General features: G+C 34.8%; 2 protein-coding genes across 3 annotated transcripts in view; both read left to right on the top strand.

Annotated features, from left to right (window-relative positions):
* Positions 1–10,906: 10,906 nt before the first annotated feature.
* Positions 10,907–14,822, top strand: LOC107001752 (GDSL esterase/lipase At5g45960-like). Of its 2 annotated transcripts, XM_015199727.2 has the most exons (5): positions 10,907–11,208; positions 11,564–11,694; positions 12,966–13,199; positions 13,688–13,949; positions 14,446–14,822. In XM_015199727.2, the coding sequence occupies exons 1-5, from the start codon at positions 10,947–10,949 to the stop codon at positions 14,634–14,636; spliced, it is 1,080 nt and encodes a 359-aa protein (XP_015055213.2). In that variant the 5' UTR covers positions 10,907–10,946; the 3' UTR covers positions 14,637–14,822. The 2 variants fall into 2 exon arrangements, with proteins under 2 accessions (XP_015055213.2, XP_027768073.1); XM_027912272.1 differs by lacking the exon at positions 13,688–13,949.
* Positions 14,823–16,152: 1,330 nt separating this feature from the next.
* LOC107002709 (apoptosis inhibitor 5-like protein API5) overlaps positions 16,153–24,216 on the top strand; it is an 11,438-nt gene continuing 3,374 nt past the window's right edge. The window contains exons 1-12 of the mRNA XM_015200853.2: positions 16,153–16,325; positions 17,111–17,275; positions 19,302–19,401; positions 19,492–19,557; positions 20,812–20,909; positions 21,002–21,076; positions 21,351–21,500; positions 22,224–22,289; positions 22,375–22,440; positions 22,685–22,795; positions 23,034–23,123; positions 23,196–23,302. Coding sequence (XP_015056339.1) covers positions 16,242–16,325; positions 17,111–17,275; positions 19,302–19,401; positions 19,492–19,557; positions 20,812–20,909; positions 21,002–21,076; positions 21,351–21,500; positions 22,224–22,289; positions 22,375–22,440; positions 22,685–22,795; positions 23,034–23,123; positions 23,196–23,302 — 1,178 coding nt within the window. The 5' untranslated portion in view covers positions 16,153–16,241. The remainder of the gene's footprint in view (positions 16,326–17,110; positions 17,276–19,301; positions 19,402–19,491; positions 19,558–20,811; positions 20,910–21,001; positions 21,077–21,350; positions 21,501–22,223; positions 22,290–22,374; positions 22,441–22,684; positions 22,796–23,033; positions 23,124–23,195; positions 23,303–24,216) is intronic.

Below are 24,216 nucleotides of genomic sequence, written 5' to 3'. Positions count from 1 at the left end.
ACCCCCACCCCCCACCACCCCAAGAAAATAAAAATATTTTTAATATGGTGTAATATTATCTTCGTTTTTGAATTACGAGTATCCAATAATACATTTTAAGTACACTATTCCCTTCTCTTTTTTCGACACCACAACAATATACATATATTCATATAGTATTAATGACTAATGAGTAATTTCTGAACAAGAAATCTTACTGATATCAATAGTATCAATTAAGCTAAATTATCAGCCTAATTAATGATATAAATATAATATACGATACTGATTAAGTATCAGTTAAGCGAAATTAGTTTGGAAGGGAGGGGGGAGGGGGTGTATAGTGTTATTATTTAGTGGTGTATGAATATAAAGGAGTATATGTTTGTAACTATTTTGTTTTATGAGGTATTTACTTAATTTTCCCTTTTATAAAAACACGCAATAGCTTACTGGACAAGCGCCTTCTAATTCTATAATTCAATAAATTTAAAATTCTGAATTCGTGTTAATCATAATGTTGTCATAGACTCATAGTCATAGGAACAAAATAGAGCTTTTTTTTGTTCAAGATTTGTTTTTTTTTTTGGAATTTTCAGAATGTGATACCATTATCAAAGCAAGTGGAATACTTCAAGGAGTATCAAGAGAAAATAGAGGCAGCTATTGGGAAAGAGCAAACAAAAAAATTGATAAAAGAATCATTGTTCATTATAAGTATAGGTTCAAATGATATTATTGCAAATTACAAGTGATAGAATCCTAATTCTACAAGTTGATATGTTTTGATGATAGACAAGCAACTCAAGCAAAGCACAAGTTCTGTCCACTTTGGGCCTTAGAGCAGAAAAAGGCAAACTTTGAGAAGGGCAAAGACATAAAAAGGATAAGTTTGTCCCCTCAAACAGAAGAATGGCAACTCAAGAGGCAGATATTTCAATGAAGAGGGCCTTTGCAGCAATGGGAAATTCATCTGATGAAGAGTCTGAGGGTGATGAGACAGAAAACAAGTCCCTTCTTGCACTAGAACAAGAAGATGATTATGACTTTCTTGCTCTTGTAGCAGTGGAAACCAAGGAAGAAAAGGAAACCTGCAGATCACAAGAAACCATACTAGCACTCATGGCTGGTTCTGATTCTGAAGAGGATAAAGAAGAAGAAGATATGAATGAAAAGGTTAGTCTTCATCACATACAAGACAATCTAAACTCATACTCAAAAAGGCAGCTAGAATCTTTACTCTACACTCTCATTGATGCATATAAAACCATAGAATCAAAAAGGGATTTGATAATGGAAGACTATGCATCTCTAAGAGAAGAAAACAAGATTCTTGAAAAAACAAAATCTTCATCTTTATCTAAGAATACTGAACTAAGTAAAAACCTAGACTTGACAACCAAAAGGAATGAAGCACTCTCCAAAGAGCTTCTTGTGACTAAACTGAAGCAGAAAATGGAATGAGATGGACCAGGTCCTCCATACTGCTTGACAACATTCACAAGAAACGCACATCTGAAAGACATGGGATAGGCTTTGATAGAACCAGCTTTCAAGTAAAAAATCCCAACATAGATTGTCTGTGCATGCACTGTGGGATGATAGGGCATAAAAGTCATGATTGTCAAAGGAAACTAACTGCTCATAACAAAAACTTGAAATCTCTGAGAAAACCTCGTCATGAAAAAACCAATGAGCAAAAACAAGTTCCTAAAGTCAAATCTCTTCCTAGATGGGCTAGAAGAAATCTTATCCATCCATTCTCTAAGTATAAATCAAAGTGGATTTGGGTACCAAAATCTAACCCCCAAAATTAAACTGCAGGGATCAGTGAAGAGGAAGCAACAACAATGGTACTTGGATAGTGCATGTTCCAGACACATGACTGGAGATAAAAGAAGCTTCCTTTCACTCAAGAACATCAAAGGAGGAAACGTTGCCTTTGGTAATGGAAAAAGTGGTGAAATTCAGGGAATTGGAAAGGTTGGATCAATGGATACTCATGCAATTGAGAACGTTTATTATGTGAATGGCCTACAGCATAATCTATTAAGCGTATCTCAAATATGCGATAAAGGAAACAAAGTTCTCTTTACAGAAAAAGAATGCAGAGTAACAAACTCAGCTACTGGGAACCTGGTTCTACTAGGAAAGAGACACAAGAATGTGTACAAAGCCAAGCTTGTTAATACCAAGGAAGATACTCTTAAATGTCTAAGTGCAGTCTCTGATTGCTCTATGCTATGGCACAAAAGAATGGGACACATTAGCATGACAACTATAAACAAGCTCATATCTAAAGACCTGGTTAGGGGACTGCCAACCAAAAGTTTCAGGGACAACCAAGTATGTGGAACCTGCATTCAAGGAAAACAGGTTAGGTCATCCTTCAAACCAAAGTTGACAGTAAGTACTACCAAGCCACTAGAACTGCTTCACATGGATTTGTGTGGACCAATGCGTGTACAAAGCAGGGGTGGAAAAAGATATGTGTTTGTAATAGTTGATGACTACTCAAGATTCACTTGGACATTGTTTCTTGCAACAAAGGATGAGACATTCACTATGTTTGAAATCTTTGCAAAGCTGGTTCAGAAGAAATTCAACAAAGAAATAATCAGCATCAGATCTGATCATGGGCTGGAGTTTGAGAACTCACAATTCCTACAATTTTGTACTACAAATGGGATTGAGCATAACTTCTCAGCACCTAGAACACCACAACAAAATGGTGTTGTTGAGAGGAAAAATAGAACACTGGAAGATATTGCAAGAACAATGTTAATCTCAAGCAAACTTCCAAAATTCTATTGGGCTGAAGCAGTGAACACAGGATGCTATCTAATAAATAGATGTATGATCAGATCAGTGTTAAACAAAACACCATATGAGCTGCTAAAAGGAAGAAAACCAAATTTAGCACATCTTAGAGCCTTTGGGTGTGTATGCTTTATACACAACAATGACAAAGACAATTTGGGAAAATTTGATGCCAAGAGTGATGAAGGAATTTTTCTAGGCTACTCATCACAAAGCAAGGCCTACAAGGTATTGAATAAAAGAACAAACCGTGTAGAAGAAAGTGTCCATGTTGTCTTTAATGAAAATAGCAGTGAGGTTGAAGGAAATTCAGAGGATGAACAGAATGAGGGAACCTGCTCCAAGCCATCAGAACCAAGAATATGGGAAAAAGAATTTATACCCTCTGATAAAACATCTGAAATAGGGGATAAGCCTACTAATGAAACTGGTTCGTCTGCACCTCAAGAGTCAGTAAGTATTCCAACTCACAGTTGGAAACATCAAAGTTCTCACCCTTTGCAAAACATTCTTACTCCTCTTGACTCAGGCATCTCTACAAGATCCAAATTACGTAGCATGTGTGCATTCTCTGCCTATGTGTCCCTGATTGAGCCTAAAAATATAAAGGAAGCACTTCTAGACTCTGATTGGATTAGTGCCATGCAAGAAGAACTCAACCAGTTTGAAAGAAGCAGAGTATGGAACCTGGTTCCAAAACCTCAAAACAGGACGGTAATAGGAACTAGGTGGGTGTTTAGAAACAAGCTCGATGAGCAAGGACAAATAGTGCGCAACAAAGCTAGGCTAGTTGTACAGGGATACAACCAAGAAGAAGGTATAGACTATGATGAAACCTTTGCACCAGTAGCAAGAATTGAGGCAATCAGAATATTGGTCGCATATGCTGCTCACATGGAGTTCAAACTCTACCAAATGGATGTCAAAAGTGCCTTCTTAAATGGTTATCTGCAAGAAGAGGTGTATGTAAAACAACCCCCAGGTTTTGAGAACACCATGTATCCTGATCATGTATATAAACTGGACAAAGCACTCTATGGGCTAAAACAAGCACCTAGAGCATGGTATGATCGATTATCCACTTTTCTTCTCACACATGGATATACAAGAGGAAAAATTGATAATACATTGTTTCTTCGAAAACAAGGTAAAGATCTGTTCATAGTACAAGTGTATGTAGATGACATCATATTTGGGGGAACCAATGACTCACTGGGAGTAGAATTTGCTCAACTAATGAATAGTGAGTTTGAGATGAGTATGATGGGAGAGTTAAACTTCTTTTTGGGACTCCAAATTAAGCAAACTCCAGTTGGAACATCAATTCATCAACAAAAGTACATCAAGGAATTACTGAAGAAGTATGATATGAATGAAGCTAAGTCAAATGACACACCCATTGGGACAACAACAAAGCTTGATAAAGATGAACCAGGTTCACCAGTCAATGACACTAGATATAGAGGTATGATTGGATCACTCCTATACCTCACTGCTAGTAGACCTGATATAGTGTTTAGTGTTGGTCTATGTGCAAGGTTTCAGTCCTGCCCCAAGGAATCACATCTAAAAGCTGTCAAAAGAATCTTGAGATATTTAAAAGGCACAATGAACCTGGTTCTCTGGTATCCAACTGGTGACTCTTTTGATCTAAAGGGATTTGCTGACGCAGATTATGCAGGACATATGGTTGATAGAAAAAGTACCTCTGGGATGGCACACTTTTTAGGACCATGTTTAATATCTTGGGCAACTAGAAAACAAAATTCAGTGGCTCTATCTACTGCAGAGGCTGAGTATGTTGCAGCTGCTTCATGTTGTGCCCAACTTCTTTGGATAAAACAGCAGCTTAAAGACTTTGGTATAGAAACAGGTTGTATTCCTATTCTATGTGACAACACAAGTGCTATGAACATGGCCAAAAACCCAGTTCAACACAAACGCACCAAACACATAGATGTTAGACATCACTTTCTTCGTGATAATGTTGAAAAAGGAAACATAGTAATGGAGTTCTGCAAAACTGAGGATCAAGTTGCTGATATTTTCACCAAGGCACTAGGAAGAGAGTCATTTCAGAAAAATAGACTTGAGTTAGGGCTCATCTTTTTAGATTGAATTCTGTCCAACCAAGTTCTAAGGAGATATGAACCAGGTTCAGTCAAGTTGGTTATACAACTGCGTTACACCTAGCTGTCAAAAATAAAAAGAAAAAAGAAAAAAGGGGGGAAATAATTCCATCTTCTCTCTCCTATGTCATGTCTCTGAAAAGCAGGTGCAACCGTCAGAGCACACGTCCCCTCGATGTAAATCCCCCATAATTACTCAAACCCCTCGAATACAACATCAAAACCGTTCCCAATAAAGCACTCTCTCTAAACAAGCAACCAACTTTCTCTCATCTTCATCCTTCAGAAAAACAAGAAAACAAAATCTCTTCCATCACCATAGTTAATCCACTAGTTGCCTACTCTGATGACGAAAGCTCGTCTGATAGCGCATTTTCTCAGGGGGAAGAGAACCCAGTTGTTGATGCTGTGCAAGAAAGCCATCTTCCCACAAAACCATCTACACCCAAATCAGATTCATATACATCTCCATCACCAAAAGCTCAATCTCCACAACCACCAGTTAAAGAAGCATCACCACCTGTAGGTGCCGAATCCTCACCACCACCCATCATAGAAACTCCTCTATCCCCAGTCAAAGAAACCCCATTATCACCAAACCCAGAAACTCCCACAACCACTGTTCCAAATAACCCCCCTTCTTCCCCATCTCACAAAACCACTACACAAAATCCACCACCATCTCCACTCAATGATGATATTCTTTTAAGTACCCTTCACCCGAAAAAACCAAGGCGGCCAAGAAAGCACATTGCAGTTAAACAGGTTCGCCCACACAGGCCAGTAACAAGGAGTGCGAACGTGGTCAAACCAACTGATGATACAACTTCTGGTGTGAAGCGTCGACGATTGGGTAAGTCTCCTGTTCATTCATCCGTCTCTCCCATGAATCTTGATTCTGAATCTGATAATGTGTCTGAGGGTAAACACTCTGCAACTCCTCAATCAAAATCAAAATTTGCAAAGAAAAATACAGATAAATTTCTCAAAGTGGGAAGGAAAAAGTACTTCCAAACCAAATCAGTGCTTAGGGGTAGAATCTTTCACCCTGATATACTTTCAATGGATATAGTGAAGCAGGTTTGTGAACTACTAAGGTTTCAGGGGTGGGAGGAGTTATTCCTTGAACCTAGTTTGATTTATGAAAAGGAAGTGGTAGAGTTCTATACGAACTTGGTAATCTTAGAAGGAGATGTGGTGTCGTCTAGTGTAAAGGGGGTTGACATTGTGTTTGATGCAACCAAACTTGGGGAAATCTTGCATATACCATCTGTGGGGATAAATGAGTACAATTGGGGTTTTGATGAATATTCTAGCCTACCAGCCAAATTCTCTCAAGGTAGAGTCAATTCTAGGGCTCAAACTGTTTTAAAGGGAATTATGAGATCTTTGCATAAGCTTCTTTTCGAGATAGTTCATAAGGTGATACTGCCTAGAGGTCACCAACGTCACATTGCCTCCATAAGAGACATGGGACTTATGAATGCACTTGAGTGCAAAGAACGCATTGATTGGCCCACATTGTTTATCAAACATCTTGCTAGAATTGTGGATCCTAAGCTAGGTTCTCATCAGCTAGCTTTTGGAAACCTGTTGACTAGAGTGTTTGATGCATTTGAAGTACCATTGGGAGAAGGCAGAATTTTGACTCGTGCAGATATGTTCACTCAAACCATCCTTGCTGATTGTGGCATTCCCATGGAGTCGGAACAGGTTGCAACTGCGTCTCCACGTACATCTGGTCCTGTTGCTCAGTTACTCAGGGAACTTAAAGTGGCTGAAGAAAAGTATGCCACTCTTGAGTCAGAAAACCAGAAGTTACGTGCTGAACTTGACACTTCAAAAGCTGAAATTCACAGGTTGAAGGATCAGATGGTGCAGCAGCAACTTGCTAACAATGCAAGAGTTGACAGAGTTCTGGATATGCTAGCTTCTGCTTCAACTAAGCCTGGTCAACCTTCACATTGAAAAAGCATTTTGTTTGAAACTGGTTCTCTTAGTTGGTTAAACTATGTGTTGTTACTCTTTGTTTTGTTGCCAGAACATTTTATTATGCTCAACTGGCTGAGCTTTTATTGCTGCTATGGATGTTAATTGGTTTTGTTGCTATGGATGATGGTTGTTGGACTCTTTTTGATTTGTCAAAAGGGGGAAGATGTATGAGTTGCATTACACAGGTTTGTCTTCATCAAAAAGGGGGAATTTGATAGAATCCTAATTCTACAAGTTGATATGTTTTGATGATAGACAAGCAACTTAAGCAAAGCAGGTTCAATGCGACAAGCAACTTAAGCAAAGCAGGTTCGATGCCAGCCACAAGTAGTACAAGTAGTAAAATAACTCGGCCAGAGATCGCAGAAATTGTCACGAAATATTGACACGGTCCAATTAGTGCTAAAGATACAAGTTGATACAAATAAGGAAACCTTAATTATTAAAGATACAAGTTGATGCAAATAAGGAAACTTTAATAATTAAGGAAGAAAGTTGTATATAAAAGGGATTGTACAAAAGAAGTAATCCTTGTTTAAATACAATTTCCTTACCTTATTTGATAAGGATTCGAGGCAGCATGAATATCTATAAAAAGAGGACATACGCAGAATAGAAGACCACGACTTCACATAGAGAGAAAAGTGAGAATTATTCATCAAACTGAAGTCTTCAAGATCGATAGGTTTGCTACGTTTAAAACGTTCTTGAGTGAGAAGGTTTTTAACGTGTAGAATTATCTTCTTGTTTTGTTCTTGATTGTAATTTACAGTTTATTGTACAAAGGGTGGGTTTGGCTCTTTGTAGGGTTGAGTGTTAGTGAGAGTTGTAACAAAAGGTGGGTTTGGCCTTTTGGAGAGATCGATTGGAGTCAATCGAGAGAGGTAGTAGAGATAAGGTTTTCTTGATTATTGAGTTGTAATCACAAAATCTTATAATTGAATTAATAAAACGAGGTTTTTCCTTCCTTGAGTGAGGAAGGTTTTTAATTCAGTAAGTGTTTGTGTCTTTAATCTGTCTTTACTTAAAAACAACTTACACGAACTTGGTTCGTGTTCTGGGGTAAGGTTTCTTCAACAAGTTATATCCATTTCCTAGTGAAAACTACAGAGTCTCAGCCTACATTGACTTCTTGTTACAACATGTCCACAACTTCCTAAAGGTTTGTCTACTCATTTAAGTTAAGTTATATACGCTGATAATATAATTTTCTTTTTCATAGTATATATTCAATTTAATTGGCTATTGTAAGTACTCATACAATTTTTTATGAGTTGAGTTTCAATTGAAAATTGATGATAATGAAGGAAATGATCTCTCGTTGGATCACGACGATATCCCACAACTCTTTTATATGATCTGGATAATTCTTAATTTTTTTCTTCTTGAGTTAGTTTTTTGGTATGAGTTGAGTTAAGATGATCGAGATCGAATCTAACATGATTTTATACTATAGTCAAGCCAGGAAATCAGATAGTTGTGGAGGTGTGAAAATAACTCGATTTATGAATGTGCACGTACTGGACTAGACAGTGAAAATCCAGATAAACAATCTTTCTACCTTTTAAAGCTAGTTTTTAATGTGTGAATTAGATCCAAAATCGAAGTTGACATATGTTCAAAGGTTGGTATATTACAAATCTAGTAAAAAATTTACCTATGAAATATTGAGGAAATTTTTGATTAATTCCACCACTTTGTAAGACTTATAATTGGTGAAAATGAACTAATAAAAGTAATAATATCCAAATATCTTTTTTAGTTGGACCAATTCAACTACTAATAACTTTAATCAATTATTTCAACTTTAATTTTAATTATGCAGGAATTATTAGATGAAGGAGCTAGGAAAATTGCAATGGCTGGTCTACCACCATTAGGTTGTTTACCAAGTGTCATCACACTTAACTCAAATAATGTATTTTCAAAGAGAAATTGCATTGATTCCTTTAATTCCATTGCTAGAGACTACAATTCCAAGCTCCAAAACAAATTAAATGACATGCAAAATAGCTTTGCAAATTTGGGTTCTAGAATTGCTTATTTAGAAGCTTATAAATCTACTATTGACATAATTCAAGACAAGAAATTATATGGTGAGTAATTGTGATTCATTATCTATATTTTAGGAAAAAATGTCTGAAATATATTTGAACTTTAATCGAAATTGTTCTAACGATATTAAACTTTGGAAAGAACCTTGTTGTGCGGAATTCGAGATAATACGAGAAAATATGAACGCGAAAAACAAGACAACAGATTTACGTGGTTCACCAATAAATTGGCTACGTCCACGGGAAAGAGAGGGAGCAGTTTTATTATGGAGAGGCAAAAACAGAATACAGAATAGGGTTTGCCATAGCGTCTATATATAGTGCTAAGCTACGCCCTAACAGGCTTGGGCCCAACATACACAATTGACAGATAATTAAGGGATAACGGGTCCGATTCAAGGCATTCAACAAACCTTTTACCCCTCTGCGCTATTTAATAGTGTATTCTAAAGGTATATATGTGTCCACAAAGATATAGAAAATATTGCATAATTATAAACTTTAAAATATAGTATTAAATAGTGCAAGGGGGTAAAACGTCCTCCATAACGTTTAGTATTGTAAAAATAATTTTGGCCAAAATTAGAGTATTTTTCATACTTTATATTTTCAAAGAGTTTTATGTAAGTTTTATATTTTAGAAGTACAAGTAATAATAGTATATATAATAGTGAAGTATGTCTAATTATATAATTTCTTTTGTTTATTTATTAAAATTAATATAAATTTTTATGTCTTTTGTTTTTTTTCTTTATAGATTTTGAATTTGTTAACATTGGCTGCTGTGGAACTGGCTTATTGGAATTTGGACTTACATGCAACCCCATATCAAACATTTGCCCAAATTCATCAAAGTATTATTGGTGGGATTCAGTCCATCCAACTGAGAAGGCATATGATATTATTTCTAAAACACTTTTTCCAACTATTGATTCCATCATCAAGAACTAATAATGATAATACTTTGTATAAAAAATAATTTAATAATTTTAGTGCGATACAATAAAAATTAAATGATCATCTATAAAATCAAGTCAGTTATCGATTATGTGTTATATGAAACTTCAAATATACACATGATGACATGAAAGGACAACTTTACTATAATACATGAAAAGTTCTCAGGTTAGCATAATTACGATGATTTTCATGTGTCTCACAGCTATAACGCGATCATTATGCACATTTTCCTCACGCGATTGCACAAATACGAACAAATATCTGCAACAGTTAGATTAACTCATTTTAAAATATGAAAATTTAAAATGAGAGACGATTGAATTATTACAAGTATAACAATAATTATATATTCGGTGACATTGAATTATTACACTTAGTTTGATAAATATGATTGTGTGGGTGTATGAATGTATATGTGTCAAATTAAGGTTCATAGAAAGTTGACTAAAAACTCCTATACAAAAATTAGAAAGCATATTATAAGGTTACACTTATTTTTTTTCCTATTTATGAACCATGCACATTCATAAATAGGCGTTTGGTGATCAAAAAGAGTATAAATTATGATACAAGTTAATAATAATTGTATTGCCACTTATACCAAACTCAAAGAAATTAATTAATTAGGGATGGTGGTTGAGAAAACTTTAAATAACATTTGAAGTGTTTGGTCCATCAAACAATTACAAGAACAAAAGCAACATCGATCAGGACACAAAAATAATTTTCAGCGATAATAAATATATGTATGTTAAAAAAATATTAAAATTTTTATCGACATTAATTAACTGTTATTATCAGTGTCGATATAGACTCTAGGAACGTTTGCATAGAGCACTAGTTACCTCTAAATATATTTTTATTATTAAACAAATAATTAAATCCATTTAATTCTTAATTAACTAGTCATGCTATATATATAACTCCTTGTTTTAATAAAGTCATCAAAAGCCATAAGATTGAAGCTTTAAACTTTTCCAAAATTTTATTGATCAAATCATTAATTATTAATATGAGTCTTTTAATTTTTTTTATTATTCTTTTGTTAATTTTCTTGATGTTGGAAGCTCCATTATTAATTCAAGCTCAATCTAATAATAATAATAATTTAGTTTCTGCCATTTTTATTTTTGGAGATTCAACAGCTGATCCTGGAAATAATAATTATATATCAACTCCTTTCAAGAGTAATTTCTCACCTTATGGAAAAGATTTTCTAAACCATGTTCCAACTGGAAGGTTTACTAATGGAATGCTTGCTAATGATTTCATTGGTAATTAATTCTTCTTTTTCTTTTTCTTTTCGACCACCGAAAATAATTTTTATCAAACTTTACTTGTGAAATTATACTGGATATATTGTTGTTGTAATTTGTAGACACTAACCAATGCAAAATATATTTACATTTTAAATTCAGAATCTAGAGTCAGTGGATTCAGAAAGAGTGTGATCTAATCAGATGACACTCTGTATTGCATCTTAATGAAAATCTTGATTCTGCCACTAAATTAAATCAGAAGTTCAATATAGAACCTAAGTATAAAACTCGTCTTAGATTCGCCTCTATATATATATATACACGCACATGCAACTACATTGTGCTTGAAATTTGTGTTTGATTAATGCAGCTAGGTATGTTGGTGTTAAAGAATATGTGCCTCCATATTTGGATCAAAGTTTGAGTATTGAAGAGCTCAAGACTGGAGTTAGTTTTGCATCTGCTGGAACTGGATTTGATCCCCTTACACCAAAAATCAGTGTATTATATCTAATACTCATCTGTTTTTTTTCCTCACCAGGTGTTTGATATTCTCATTAAAGTCCGATTAAATTCAGATTCGCGTCAGAAAATTTTACGTTGGGGTTAAAGCGCTGACGACTCCATATCCAATGGGACTCGAATCCGAGACCTCTTGGGTTTCACACCACATTGGAGTCTCACTAAATTCGGATTTACGCCGAGAAGTTCCACGTTGGGGGTAAAGCGCTTCCCAATGAAGGTGACTTCATACCCAAGGGGACTCGAACCCGAGACCTCTTGGGTTTCCCACCCAGCATTTGGTACCCACATTGGAGTCTGACTAATAAATTCGAATTTACGCCGGAAAGTCCCATATTGGGGCCAGTAAATGTAAGATATTACAGAGCAATGATGCAGCGGAAATATAGTATGATCGACATACCTCCAGACAGTGTTAGCGATATAGTCGGAGTCTACAATTCTTCTTTTCTTCAAAGATCTTCTAAGCACTCAAAACCTCATTCTTAGATGGTATGGAGTTTTTAAAAGTAATGTGCTTAGGGACCTTTGAAACAAATGACATATTTATAACCGTGCTTCCATCAAGAACGATTAAGAGGTTATGGAAAGTTACCAACCACTAGTGTAGTAGGATAGTGGATCGATGTAGTGGGATAATGGATCCATGTAGTGGGATAATGGGTAGTTAACCATTATCCCATTAGTGTGGGATAATGGGTAAATTAACCACCTTCCCATTAGTGGGATAATGGGTCCATGAAGTGGGATAATGGACCCATGTAATACGGACCATATCAGCATTAACAAAAATGCTAACAGTAAAATGCTCTGTAACAAAGACGACTCCGTAAACAAGACCTCTTGGTTAAGAATGAAAGAAATTACTACTCCATCTAATACTCATCTACTTCTCATTAATCCCCTACTCTTTCATCATTTCTCTTTATGGGACGAAAATATAGTAGGATTCGAACCCTCACCATATATACGAAGGAAACATATTTTTTCATGTTCAGTTGATCAAATTTTTTTGAAAAACATCGTCTCTTGGAAAAATATTAAAAATGAAGAAAATAACTTACCTAGCAGAATTAAGAAAAACAAGTTCCACAACTGACATTGCATATTGATTATGTCATTCTCACTCACTAACACAACAACAAATCCCATTGCCCCGCCCACCCCACAACCCTTACATTACATAGTATTTCTCTGGATTATATAAAAAAAAAATTACGATTTCTTTTTTTTTTTGGAAATAAATACAGAATGTTATCTCATTATCAAAGCAAATAGAATATTTCAAGGAGTATCAAGAGAAAATGGAGGCAGCTATTGGAAAAGAGCAAACACAAAATTTGATAAAAGAATCATTGTTCATTATTAGTGCAGGCACAAATGACTTTGTTGTCAATTACAACACACTTCCAATTCGTAGTAAAACCTACACACTCTCAACCTACACTGACTTCTTGTTACAACATCTTCAACTCTTCCTCCAGGTTGGTTACCCATCTTCAAGAATTTTCCTCTTATGAATATCGAAAAAAAATTAAGTTATATAAACTGACAATATATAATTTTAAAATTTTTTATAAGGTGGGAGGTAATTTAACTGTCGATAGTAAGTTCTTATGTTGTCTTTCAGGTTATCATATCAGACTTGACGTAAGAAGTTGTCTAACTATACTTGTGATTGTTTTAAACTACCGCTATTTAAAATAAATACATGACCTTAGTTTATTGTGTTACACAATTCGTTACTCAATTTATCCTAATTTATATATGACGCATTTTTTTTAAGCATGTCTCGAAAAGAATATCACATTTTTATATTCAAAAGTAATTAACGACAAAGAATATCTCATTTTAATACAGCCACACAAAACAAGACTTATTTCAGATAATAAATTTCAAAAGTCTTTTATGTTATAGCATATTTAAATTAATGTCAATGAATTTTTTTTTTCTTTGGCTTAATTGTGTGTAGAAATTGTTGGATCAAGGGGCTAGGAAAATTGGCATGGTAGGTCTACCACCAATGGGTTGTTTACCAATTGTCATCACCATTCACTCTGATAATGCATTTTCAAAGAGAGATTGCATTGATTTCTACTCTTCCATTGCTAGAGACTACAATTCCAAGCTCCAAAAAAAGTTAAATGACATTAAGTTTGCAAATTTGGGTTCAAGATTTGCTTATTTAGATATATATGGACCATTGATGGACATGATTGTAGGCCACAAATATGGTGAGTATATTCTAATTCTTATGTGCGGAATACGTAGAAGAGTCGGGGTCATAGACTAATTTTATATCGATAATCTTTCCCTTACCTCTTATGAATTCGTGACTTTTCTGATCAAACGATAATAACTTAATTTACCAGTGTATTTGAGGAGTAATTCTAATTTTGATATGGTAAATGAATACATAAGAACCAACATGTGTGTGTGTTCATTCATGCATTATAATCACTAAAACATTATTAATTAATTCACAATCTTGTTTTAGTTTTATCATTAATTTGTAGTACGTTAATATAATTTGATGTAAACGCTTTGTTCATTATAATATAAATATTTTAAATTACAATAACAACATATTCAGTATAATCTCATATGTGAAGTCTGAAATGACAGACTATACACAAATATTATTCGACCTATCTTGAAATCTTGAAAAACCATTTTCGATAGATCCTCAGCTCTATATACACTTTTAATATGTTTTTTTTTTAATGATAGATTTTGAAAAGGCTAACTATGGCTGCTGTGGAACTGGCTTATTGGAAGGTGCATTTTTGTGCAACCCAAGTTCATATGTATGCAAAAATGCATCAAAGTATGTTTTTTGGGATTCAATTCATCCAACTGAGAAGACATATTATCTTATTTCTCAAACATTTCAGCCAACTATTGATTCCATCACCAAATAGTTTAACTTATATATGTAATATCAGTATAAGGAAACTTTTATATTACGAGGTTATTTTTAGTTATCAGAACATATAATTTATTTTATTTTTAAGCTTAATAAAAAAGTTTTACATTTAAAAAAGTTTATTTGTAGCTTTTAGGGACAACTACAGAAATCTTATATATCTGGGGCTAATTACATTCTATTCCAGAAGTTTCGCCAGTTACAAAAATCTCAAAATTTTCATTACTTTCGAATACATTCCTTGGTTGTTCGATGCTTTGCAAATGATACATTACTTAATGTGAGAGATATACTCGAGAAAACATAGGGATGTATCCAAGAGGGTATAGCAATGTATCCGAGAGAAAATTTTTGTTATTTTTTTAAATGACAGAAATTTTAGAAATTATGATATTTTAAATTGTGCATTTATTTTTTTTAAGTGATTTGATAGCGTAAAAAGTAGTACACTAATGATGTAAACACTTTAACAAGCAAATGAGACATTCAATGGCAATATATATATTATTAGTGATAATATTTATCGTTGCAAAAATATTTAGCATCAATTGAGTCAATATTATTGCATCTAAAATTGCTAAAGCCTTTAACTACGATATATAAAGTGTTGATCATAAATATTCATATTATATAATAACCGTTAAATATAATATAACAACAATTACATTATTCAAAGATCTCTATATTCATTCACCAATCATCGGTACTATTCCTCATCATTATCAACTAGTGTCTCGCCCCCAGAGGCAAGCCTACCTGGTGGCGGGAGGTATACATGCATTTGATAATTTTCTTTTATTTTTGTTATATATGTATAGATAATCTGAGAAAGGATAGATATATTTAATTATGCATTCTCATAAATTAGATCTCATTTGGGTACACTACTGGTTCGAAGCTATGATCGTATATCTCGCATCATTGTGAGTTCGAGCCTAGACAAGGAGCTACTTTATCTTCAAATCTTGAGGTTGTCTCTGCTCACCGTCCATCATTATCGACTATCACCACTATGAGTTCGAGCCTAGACAAGGAGCTACCTTATCTTCAAATCTTGTGTTTGTCTCTAGCTCTCTGCTCACCGTCCATCATTATCGACTATCACCATCTTCAACCACGACTACTATTACTGTCAATCACTATAATTAATCGTCACCATCACTAGTCACTACTTACAATCATCACCACCAATCACCAATCACCATCATCATCGATAACAATTATACACAGTCAACTATCACTGTCATTCGTCACCCCTATTAGCCATCATTATCATCCAACTGTAAACGAACAACAACAACCATTATCCAACATCATCCTCAATCTTAATTATTTAATATTTAGATCTTAATACAATGTATTACTATTTAGATATATATTTATTCAATATCTAAAACATTCATACATTATACATAATATTCACACTTTTTAATCTTATATAATAAAAATAAACAATAGTTCCCTTTTTGGCCCTTTGTTTTTTCTCGTGTGTGTATATATATCCGTTTCTTTTCTCACTAATCTGAAACCCGTTTGTCAGCCCAAGTCTAATTTCCCTTCACTTCTACTGTCTCTACTGCTTAAACATACAAGCTTAGCAATGGCGGAGTCATCGGACGAAGCCATTATCGAGAAGCTTTACGAGTACGGCGAACGCCTCAACGAGGCTAAGGACAAGTCTCAGGTACGTAAAAACTCAATTTACCTTTTCAGTTTCCCGTTCTAGGGTTCGAATTTGAATCGAATCTGTATTTTTTTTTCGGAATTGAGATAATTTTTATTGAATTGTGGTTTATATAGTCAAATTTATGTGTAGTAGTTTCAGTTTAGTTTGATTGAACAGCGGTGTATTGAATGAAATTTGTTTTTTTTTTGGGCAAGTTTCAGCTAAGTTTGAGTGAAATGTGGTGTATTCAGTCAACTTTAGTTTGATTGAACTTTGTGGTGAACTGATTTAATTTTTTTAAAAAATATTTTGTTCGAACAGTTTTAGTTTGATTGAACTATGGTGTATCGAGTCAAATTTCTTTATTATTTTTGGATAGTTTCAGCTAATTTTGATTGATCTGTGGCATTATTTGGTGTATAATGTGGATGATTGTGAGATGTAATTGACGTAGTGAAGAACATCATGTGGTGTGCTGAGTCAAGTTTGTATATTTTTTCGAGTAGTTTCAGCTAAATTTGATTGAACTGTGGTGTATTGTATCAAGTTTATATATACATTGAATAGTTTCAGATAAGTTTGGTTGGACTGTGTAATTATTTGGTGTATAATGTGGAGAGTACTATGATAATAAATTAAGACTGTGAAGAGAAGCATGTGGCTTATTTAACCAAATTTATGTTTTTTCGAGTAGTTTAAGCTAAGTTTGTTGAACTGCGGTGGATAGAATCAAGTTTTTTATATATATTTTTTAAGAATAATTTCAGCTAATTTTGATTGGACTGTGCAATTATTTGGTGTAGAATGTGGAGGACTATGAGAATATAATTAAGGCAGCGAAGAGCAGCAGTGTTAAAGCTATGCAACTAGCAGCTCAGCTAATCCCCAGATTCTTCAAGTATTTTCCTAGTTTATCAGTCCGTGCTGTAGATGCTCAGCTGGATTTCTGTGAAGCTGAGGAGCTTGGGGTCAGTTTTTTGTATTCACCTTTTTAAAAAAATTTCCTTTTAATATCAATTTGGACCTTTCTCCGTTTGTGTCTGTCATCCTGGTCTCATACTAATATTTTCGATCTCATTTCATATTTATCAGCTTGTTTCTTTTTCTTATGATTATTTGTAAATTTCTTTCGGTTTTTTTTTGGACATTTCAGTAAGCATTCTATTTCTTATTTTTTGTTGACAAGCAGCGATTTGTGTATTCAATTGCTTCATAAAATTGAAGTTAATGAATCACATGACTTGGGAACTGAATATTTTTGCTGTATGTTGGGATTTGGGAGTATAAATTCATGATTGAACTTTAGAAATGAAGATAGTTGTTTGCCGGCTCGAGAATATGAAAAGTAGTAGGGAAAAAAATAAAATCATAACATTGTGATAATTGCTTTTTCAAAGCCATCCTACCTGTATATTATACTGCAAGTTTATTGTTGTGTTCTATCCCTGTTGTCTTAATTTTTGTGCTTAAGTGGAAAGACAAGGTACATAAGAAAATTTAGCCCGTAGAAGTTCAATACAAACATAAAGAGCGAGGAAATACTAGTACTCTTTTCACCAGGTACATAATTGAGGTAAGCGTAAGCTAAGCCTGAAAACCACCGTAATAAAATAAAAAGAAACCCTGTATTTCTTGATCTTAATCAATTTCATTTTTAGGTTAGAAATAGGTAGGTAATGACGAAAAGGTTGTGATGAGATTGACCTTATTCTATCTGTTACCTATTTTACATTCGGGAATTTCTCTGTTTCTTCATTACATACAAGACTTCAGTTTCATTTGTAATTATTATTTTCTTTCTAGGTCTCAATTTTCTTCAGTTTCTATTCGGGTTTTCTTTCTGTCTTGTTTTACTGCTTTTTAACATGTTTAAATATCTTATTTGTAGACCCTTCGGGGTGGCCCAGTGGTTAGGGCTTGGGACTTCCATGTTGGAGGTCTCAAGATCAAAACCCCTTGCTAGCGAAAGCAAGGGGTTTGCCTTCTGGGTCGAGCTCGTTGCACCGGGCTTGCCTAGTGCGGGTTACCTCTCCTATGTGGTTTGCGAGCAATCGCATAGGAGCGGGGGTTTTACCCTGTGCGCACCCAAAGGGTAGCAGCTGCCGGTTTCCTTTGTCATCAAAAAAAAATTATCTTATTTGTAATGGAGTTCCTATAAACATTTCGACAGCATGATTTAAGTTTCTCACAGCTTACAGATAAAAAAGAAAGGACTTCTCTGGACAGTAGTTACGGCATAAATGAGGAGTCCGGAGCCAAAAGGGTTTAAAAAAAAATTGCCAAAAATTCCAAAAGGGCACATTATATTTTGTTTAAACCAAAAGGGCAAAATCGCTACTACCGAAGCGATTTCCCTCTGTCACATTTGAACGATGTTTACTCCGTTGAAATTTAAAATCGCTGCTCGATCAGCGATTTTCTCCAAAATTCTTTTTCTTTTTTTCTGCTATTATTGCTGCCACGTTTTCATAGATTTTTTTTATTGAAATAGCTGCGATGGCAGCTTTATTATTATTATTTTTTGTTTGAATAGCTGCCTTGTTGATGTGCATTTAATCAGGAAAAAAGTTTTTTTTTTAAAAAAAGTTCAGGCAAAACGCTGCCAAGGCAGCGTATTTAACAAAAAAATAAAATTAAAGTAAAACGCTGTGGAGGCAGTCATTTCAATTTTATTTCCTTTTATAAAAAACCTGCCAAAGCAGCGATATTAGTGGGGGAAAAAAAGAGAAGTTCTTTTTGGAGAAAATTGCTGTTTGGGCAGCGATTTTTAATATTAACGGAGTAAACGGCGTTCTAATGTGTCCATGGGAAATTGCTTCGGCAATAGCGATTTTTCCTTTTTGGTTTTAAAAAATAAAATGTGCCCTTTTGGGTTTTTTGGCAATTTTTTTTTATCCTTTTGGCTCCGGACTCCATAAATGAGACTAGAAGTTTGTGTCGTTGATGTCTCTTGATGGGACCTTTGAGCTTTGTTTGACAAATTACTGCTTGCAGGTTCGAGTGCAAGCCATTCGTGGACTTCCTCTTTTTTGCAAAGACACACCCGAGCATCTTTCAAAAATTGTTGACATACTTGTTCAACTCCTGACTGCGGGTATAGAAATCTCTTAGTCTTTCCATCAAAATATGTTGATTATGAGGAAAGATATGTGATCCTGACTTCTCTATCTTTCTATTTTTCCAGAGGAAAATGTGGAACGTGATGCAGTAAACAAAGCCCTTTTGTCCTTGTTAAGGCAAGACGTACAAGGTATGTAGATTCTTTCACTTACATTGAAACCAATGCACATAGGTTTTTTCTGTAACTAAATTCAACTTAAATTGAGTTAAGAAATTAAATTGCTGAACTTATCAAACTGCACTTGCTTTCTTCTGCTGGATGCTATTTCATGTTTCCTGGTACCGTTCTTTTAGAAAAAGGTAGAATAAAGATACATTAAAGCCTGGTCTACAAAAACAATGGATGTTTTGTTTGATACCACTGTTTCAGTGTTTCTTGTATAGTGCCTTGGAAGGTGTATTGTCTTCAACTTACTCTGTAAAATGCCATAACCATGAGCATATGTTGTGTGAAAATGGACCTTGGGCCCAGCTTAATCCTATAAGCTATCTTATGAGGTGACTGGTGAGGATCGCTAAGATCGTACAAGGAGACAAACATCCTATCCCTCAACCACTGTAGGACACTCTACACCCCTGCAAGCACAGATTTTGATATTTGGAGCATGGTGATGATAACATGGGGGCGCAACATTGCCTGAACCAATAATAAGGATGGATCTATACTATGTGAAGAAATTGAACCTTGAGCCGAATTAACCCCAAAAATTGGCTCATGAAGTGAGAAGTGACATTGCCCAAAACCATATAAGAAGACAAGCAACTCATTCCTTGTGTTCATTGGCTACATTGGCATAAATCAGCAAATTTATTGCTGCAGTGCACATTATATGTTGCATTTGATGCACCATTAGGCATTAACAAGCATGCTCTTCTGGTCAATACCTGGACAACTGTTTACCATTGTTCTAGCTACTTATATATCTTGATTAAGCTACTAGTTCCAGGCTTTTGCAGCCATTGGTATGCCATATTAGAATGCATCTTTATATTACACTTATCTGAGATAGGAATTTTATTGATTAAATCCTTCTAGAAAATATGTCTTTGTCCAAATTTATAATTAGCTTAAATAAGAGCTTAAGTGTTAGCTAGGTGGATATGTCAGCTACAGACAAATGTTTATACTTTAGTATGACACTGCTGAACGACGTAGTGCACATTTGTGCTTTCAAAAGGAGGAAGACGATGTCTGAAGGGATGTAGTTATGTGGGTACTTTGGGTTGAAAGGAATAAAGAGCATTTGAAGGACTAGAGAATGAATTTTTACCTTACCTTACCATTTTCCGTCATTTTTTCTTGATGCTTTAACTGGGACAATTTTTTCTGATAGAATTGCTGCTCTTTAATTAAGGCAATTTGACTTTCTTTCTGTCCCTGTAGCTTCATTGACAGCTCTTTTTAAACACATTGAGACTATTGATGAGCAGATGTCGGATGACAATCTCCGTGAAAGGACCTTAGTTTTTATCAAAGACAAGGTAATAAGGTCAACATTCTCTCTGCCGAAGCTGTTAATATGCCCATTTATAAGTCTTGTGTATTCTAATTGTCTATATGACTTTGTCTACAGGTATTTCCTCTAAAAGCTGAGCTCCTCAAGCCTCCAGAAAAAATGGAGAGGCACATAACCGATCTGATAAAGAAGGTAGTTAGATATTCTACTCCTGTTCTGTCTGTCCTGTAGGGAGTTAATGAGGATATTTGTCGAGTATTTTGACTTGCATTTCAGAAGCTTTGTTTCTTCGATATTCCGCCATTACCTGTGATATCTTGTATAGTCTACATTCTATTTGATTTTTCTCTCATAGAATATGGAGATACCTGTAATACCAGTGAGGAAAAATTCCAAGATGATAAATTCTTTATTTTCTCGACGCTCTTCAATGAGAATGTGAGAAGATTAATTGTATCTATTGCAGAGCCTACAAGATGTGACAGGAGGTGAATTTAAGATGTTCATGGATTTTTTGAGAAGTTTGAGCATATTTGGAGATAAAGCTCCTCAAGAGCGTGTGCAAGAACTGATTGAGATCATTTCAGGACAAGCTGATTTAGATGCACAATTCAATGTAAGTGTCTTTTTCATTTTAGAATGTTGTAGAAATTTCTGGTTTCCTATTGTTCTCGCAGTCAAAAAGCATCACACTGGGGTGGTTGGTACTTGGTTGGTTGTCTACTAATGTATTTCCCTTAGTTAAAGAAAGTATTGATCATCCTCATCTTTAGAACCAGTTGGATGATAAAACCTTTTCACTGCAGTTTAGTTGGTTTTCTTACTAGCAATTTCATCCCAGGGTGAAAACTTTTATAATCTGTCATTGGATTGAAACCCATAAACTCAACACATGTAACTTCTGTCCCGGATTTCACACATCAAATCAACCAAACTAGTACGAATTCCCAAAAGCATTGGAGCTGAACAAATCTGTTTGAAACCCTTTTTAATAGAACTGATATAGACCTTAATACATGAAAACTTTAAGCATAGATGTTTACTCTGTATCTGCTTTCTTGGCGTGTAGCACTTAAAGCACTACATGAATGAAACCTCTGAATTGTTTTGGATTACTAAAATCGGTATACTAAATGTGTTGTATGTTGTAATTCGTACATCACTTGTATCAATAGAAATCATATGCTCTCCGGAATGAATTAGATATCTGCTCTATGTTCTCCGTCTTCTTTCTCTGTGAGTCCAAACTTCTTGTCTGGTAAACTTCTGTACCATCTGTCCGCTTGTTAATCTGCAGGTAGCTAAAGAATTCCTTCATCTGAATTGTTTAAAATTGCAGGTTTCAGATGGAGACCACATCAATCGATTGATAGCCTGTTTATTTATGGCTATTCCGTTTTTCGAGGTTTGTCCTTATTTTTAAGTACTTCATTACTTTTTCAGTGCTTAATACAAAGTATCATGCCTAACGGTTTCTATGTTTCATGCAGAGGGGTGCCTCAAATAGCAAATTTTTAAATTATTTGAATAAACACATTTTCCCAGTATTTGATAAGGTAATACCTGAATTCCTTGTATCGTAGCATAATACTTATTTGGTTCCCTTATCTGCTATGAAATGTAGCTATCACATTGGGTATAATTTTAGTGTTTAAAACATTTTTATCTAGTATTGTTTTAAATAAGAAGCTAATTTGTCAAAGAAAAAAATATAAAAAAACAATCTTTTTTGGTTGTTGTGGATATTAATTTGTTCTTTTGGTAGTTCAAACAATTGTTCTAACCTATTTTTGTCATCAGCTTCCTGAAGAACGGAAGGTAGACCTGCTCAAAAACCTCGCAGAGAGTGCACCCTATACAATTCCTCAAGATTCGAGACAGATCCTTCCCTCTGTTGTTCAACTATTGAAGGCAAGTATTTAGTTTTCCTCAGTTCTGGTTAGAGGCATCTTTATACATGCAGAAAATGGTAGGGTTGATTAACCTCTATATATTCTAAATGTTATTCCTAGATCCATATATATATATATATATATTAACTCTACCTTGTATTGTTCCATGAACAAGGTGAACTTTGAGTTTGAACTATTTGAAAGATAAAACTTTTCAGTTAATCATTTTCCTTATGAAACTTTTTATTCTCTTCTAGAAATATATGCCTCGTCGAAAAGCGGGAGAAGAGATGAACTTTACTTATGTTGAGTGTTTGCTGTATACTTTTCACCATTTAGCTCACAAGGTACGTCTTTCTCTTGGATACGTATTTTGTATCTGCGTATTGAGTTCTCACCACTTATTTGTTGTCGGATAGGCGCCAAATGCCACCAATAGCTTATGTGGTTACAAGATTGTGACTGGACAGCCATCTGATAGGCTTGGGGAAGACTTCTCGGAGAATTACAAAGAGTTCACAGAGAGGTAGTTTGTTGGTTAAACTTTTATCTAAATTTTTGCTCTGGAATATCTCATCCTGCACAGAGTGCATATGCCAAATAGTGTTCTTGGAATATAAAACTTACCAGTTTTAAAAAAATATAATGTTCTTGAAATATTTGATTTCTTTACCGAGTCAAATGCACACTAATTTTGCCTATTAGCAAAGTTGTTTGCATTGGTTGCTGCATGGAAAGTAGGAATATTCTACCAGGATCGAGTAATAATCAAAACTTCTCAGGTTATCATGTTAAAATGTAGGCCATCTTAAGTAAGGTTATCTTTTACTTTTGATAGTTAGACCGCAAAATATTGAGAAAGGTGGTTCAACTGCAGTATATTATAGTGATTTTGTTAGTTATCAATCAGCGCAGGAAGAAATAACTTACTGAAAAAAAGCTTGATCATAGTTTGTGTTCTGTGTTGTTCTATGGAGCTTATTCATAATTGGAGACATGCATTCCAGGTAGTGCTCATACTTATTGGGTCAATGTTGCTTGGCCTCTCCAAAATTAGTGCCGCACCCGTGTTGATACCTTTAAAAATGCACTACTTTTGAGGATCCAATATGTACCCGGAGGCATTTTTAAGGAGTCCGAGCAACATAGGTGGGAGATGCAAGTTGCAAAAAGGAATAGATGATACTAGCAATGACATCGGGAAAAGAGGGGGATGCACAATATGTTTTCCATTCAAATGGTTCTAGCAAGTGTGGGAGGATTAAGAGGACGATGATGAGACTAGCAATGGCCTAGGAAAAAGAGGAGCACCAGTTGAGGATTGGGAGGAAAAGAGGAGTGGGCACTGGGCAAAGCTGGAGCAGATGCCTTAAAGAATGGTGAAAAAGCTCTTTGTTTGTTTGTGTTTTCTTTTGGGATGGGTTTGGGGGGGGGGGGGTG

The sequence above is a fragment of the Solanum pennellii genome, chromosome 10 (genome assembly GCF_001406875.1).
Source record: "Solanum pennellii chromosome 10, SPENNV200".
Taxonomy (NCBI): domain Eukaryota; kingdom Viridiplantae; phylum Streptophyta; class Magnoliopsida; order Solanales; family Solanaceae; genus Solanum; species Solanum pennellii.
This window is presented reverse-complemented; position numbering and strand designations above follow the sequence as displayed.

What these genes read in the sequence shown, in the direction of transcription:
- LOC107001752 (XM_015199727.2), top strand. Translation starts at nt 10,947, where the DNA reads ATGAGTCTTTTAATTTTTTTTATTATTCTTTTGTTAATTTTCTTGATG. An exon ending in GCTTGCTAATGATTTCATTG is followed by an intron (nt 11,209 to 11,563) that starts GTAATTAATTCT and finishes TGATTAATGCAG; the next exon opens with CTAGGTATGTTGGTGTTAAA. An exon ending in ATCTTCAACTCTTCCTCCAG is followed by an intron (nt 13,200 to 13,687) that starts GTTGGTTACCCA and finishes AATTGTGTGTAG; the next exon opens with AAATTGTTGGATCAAGGGGC.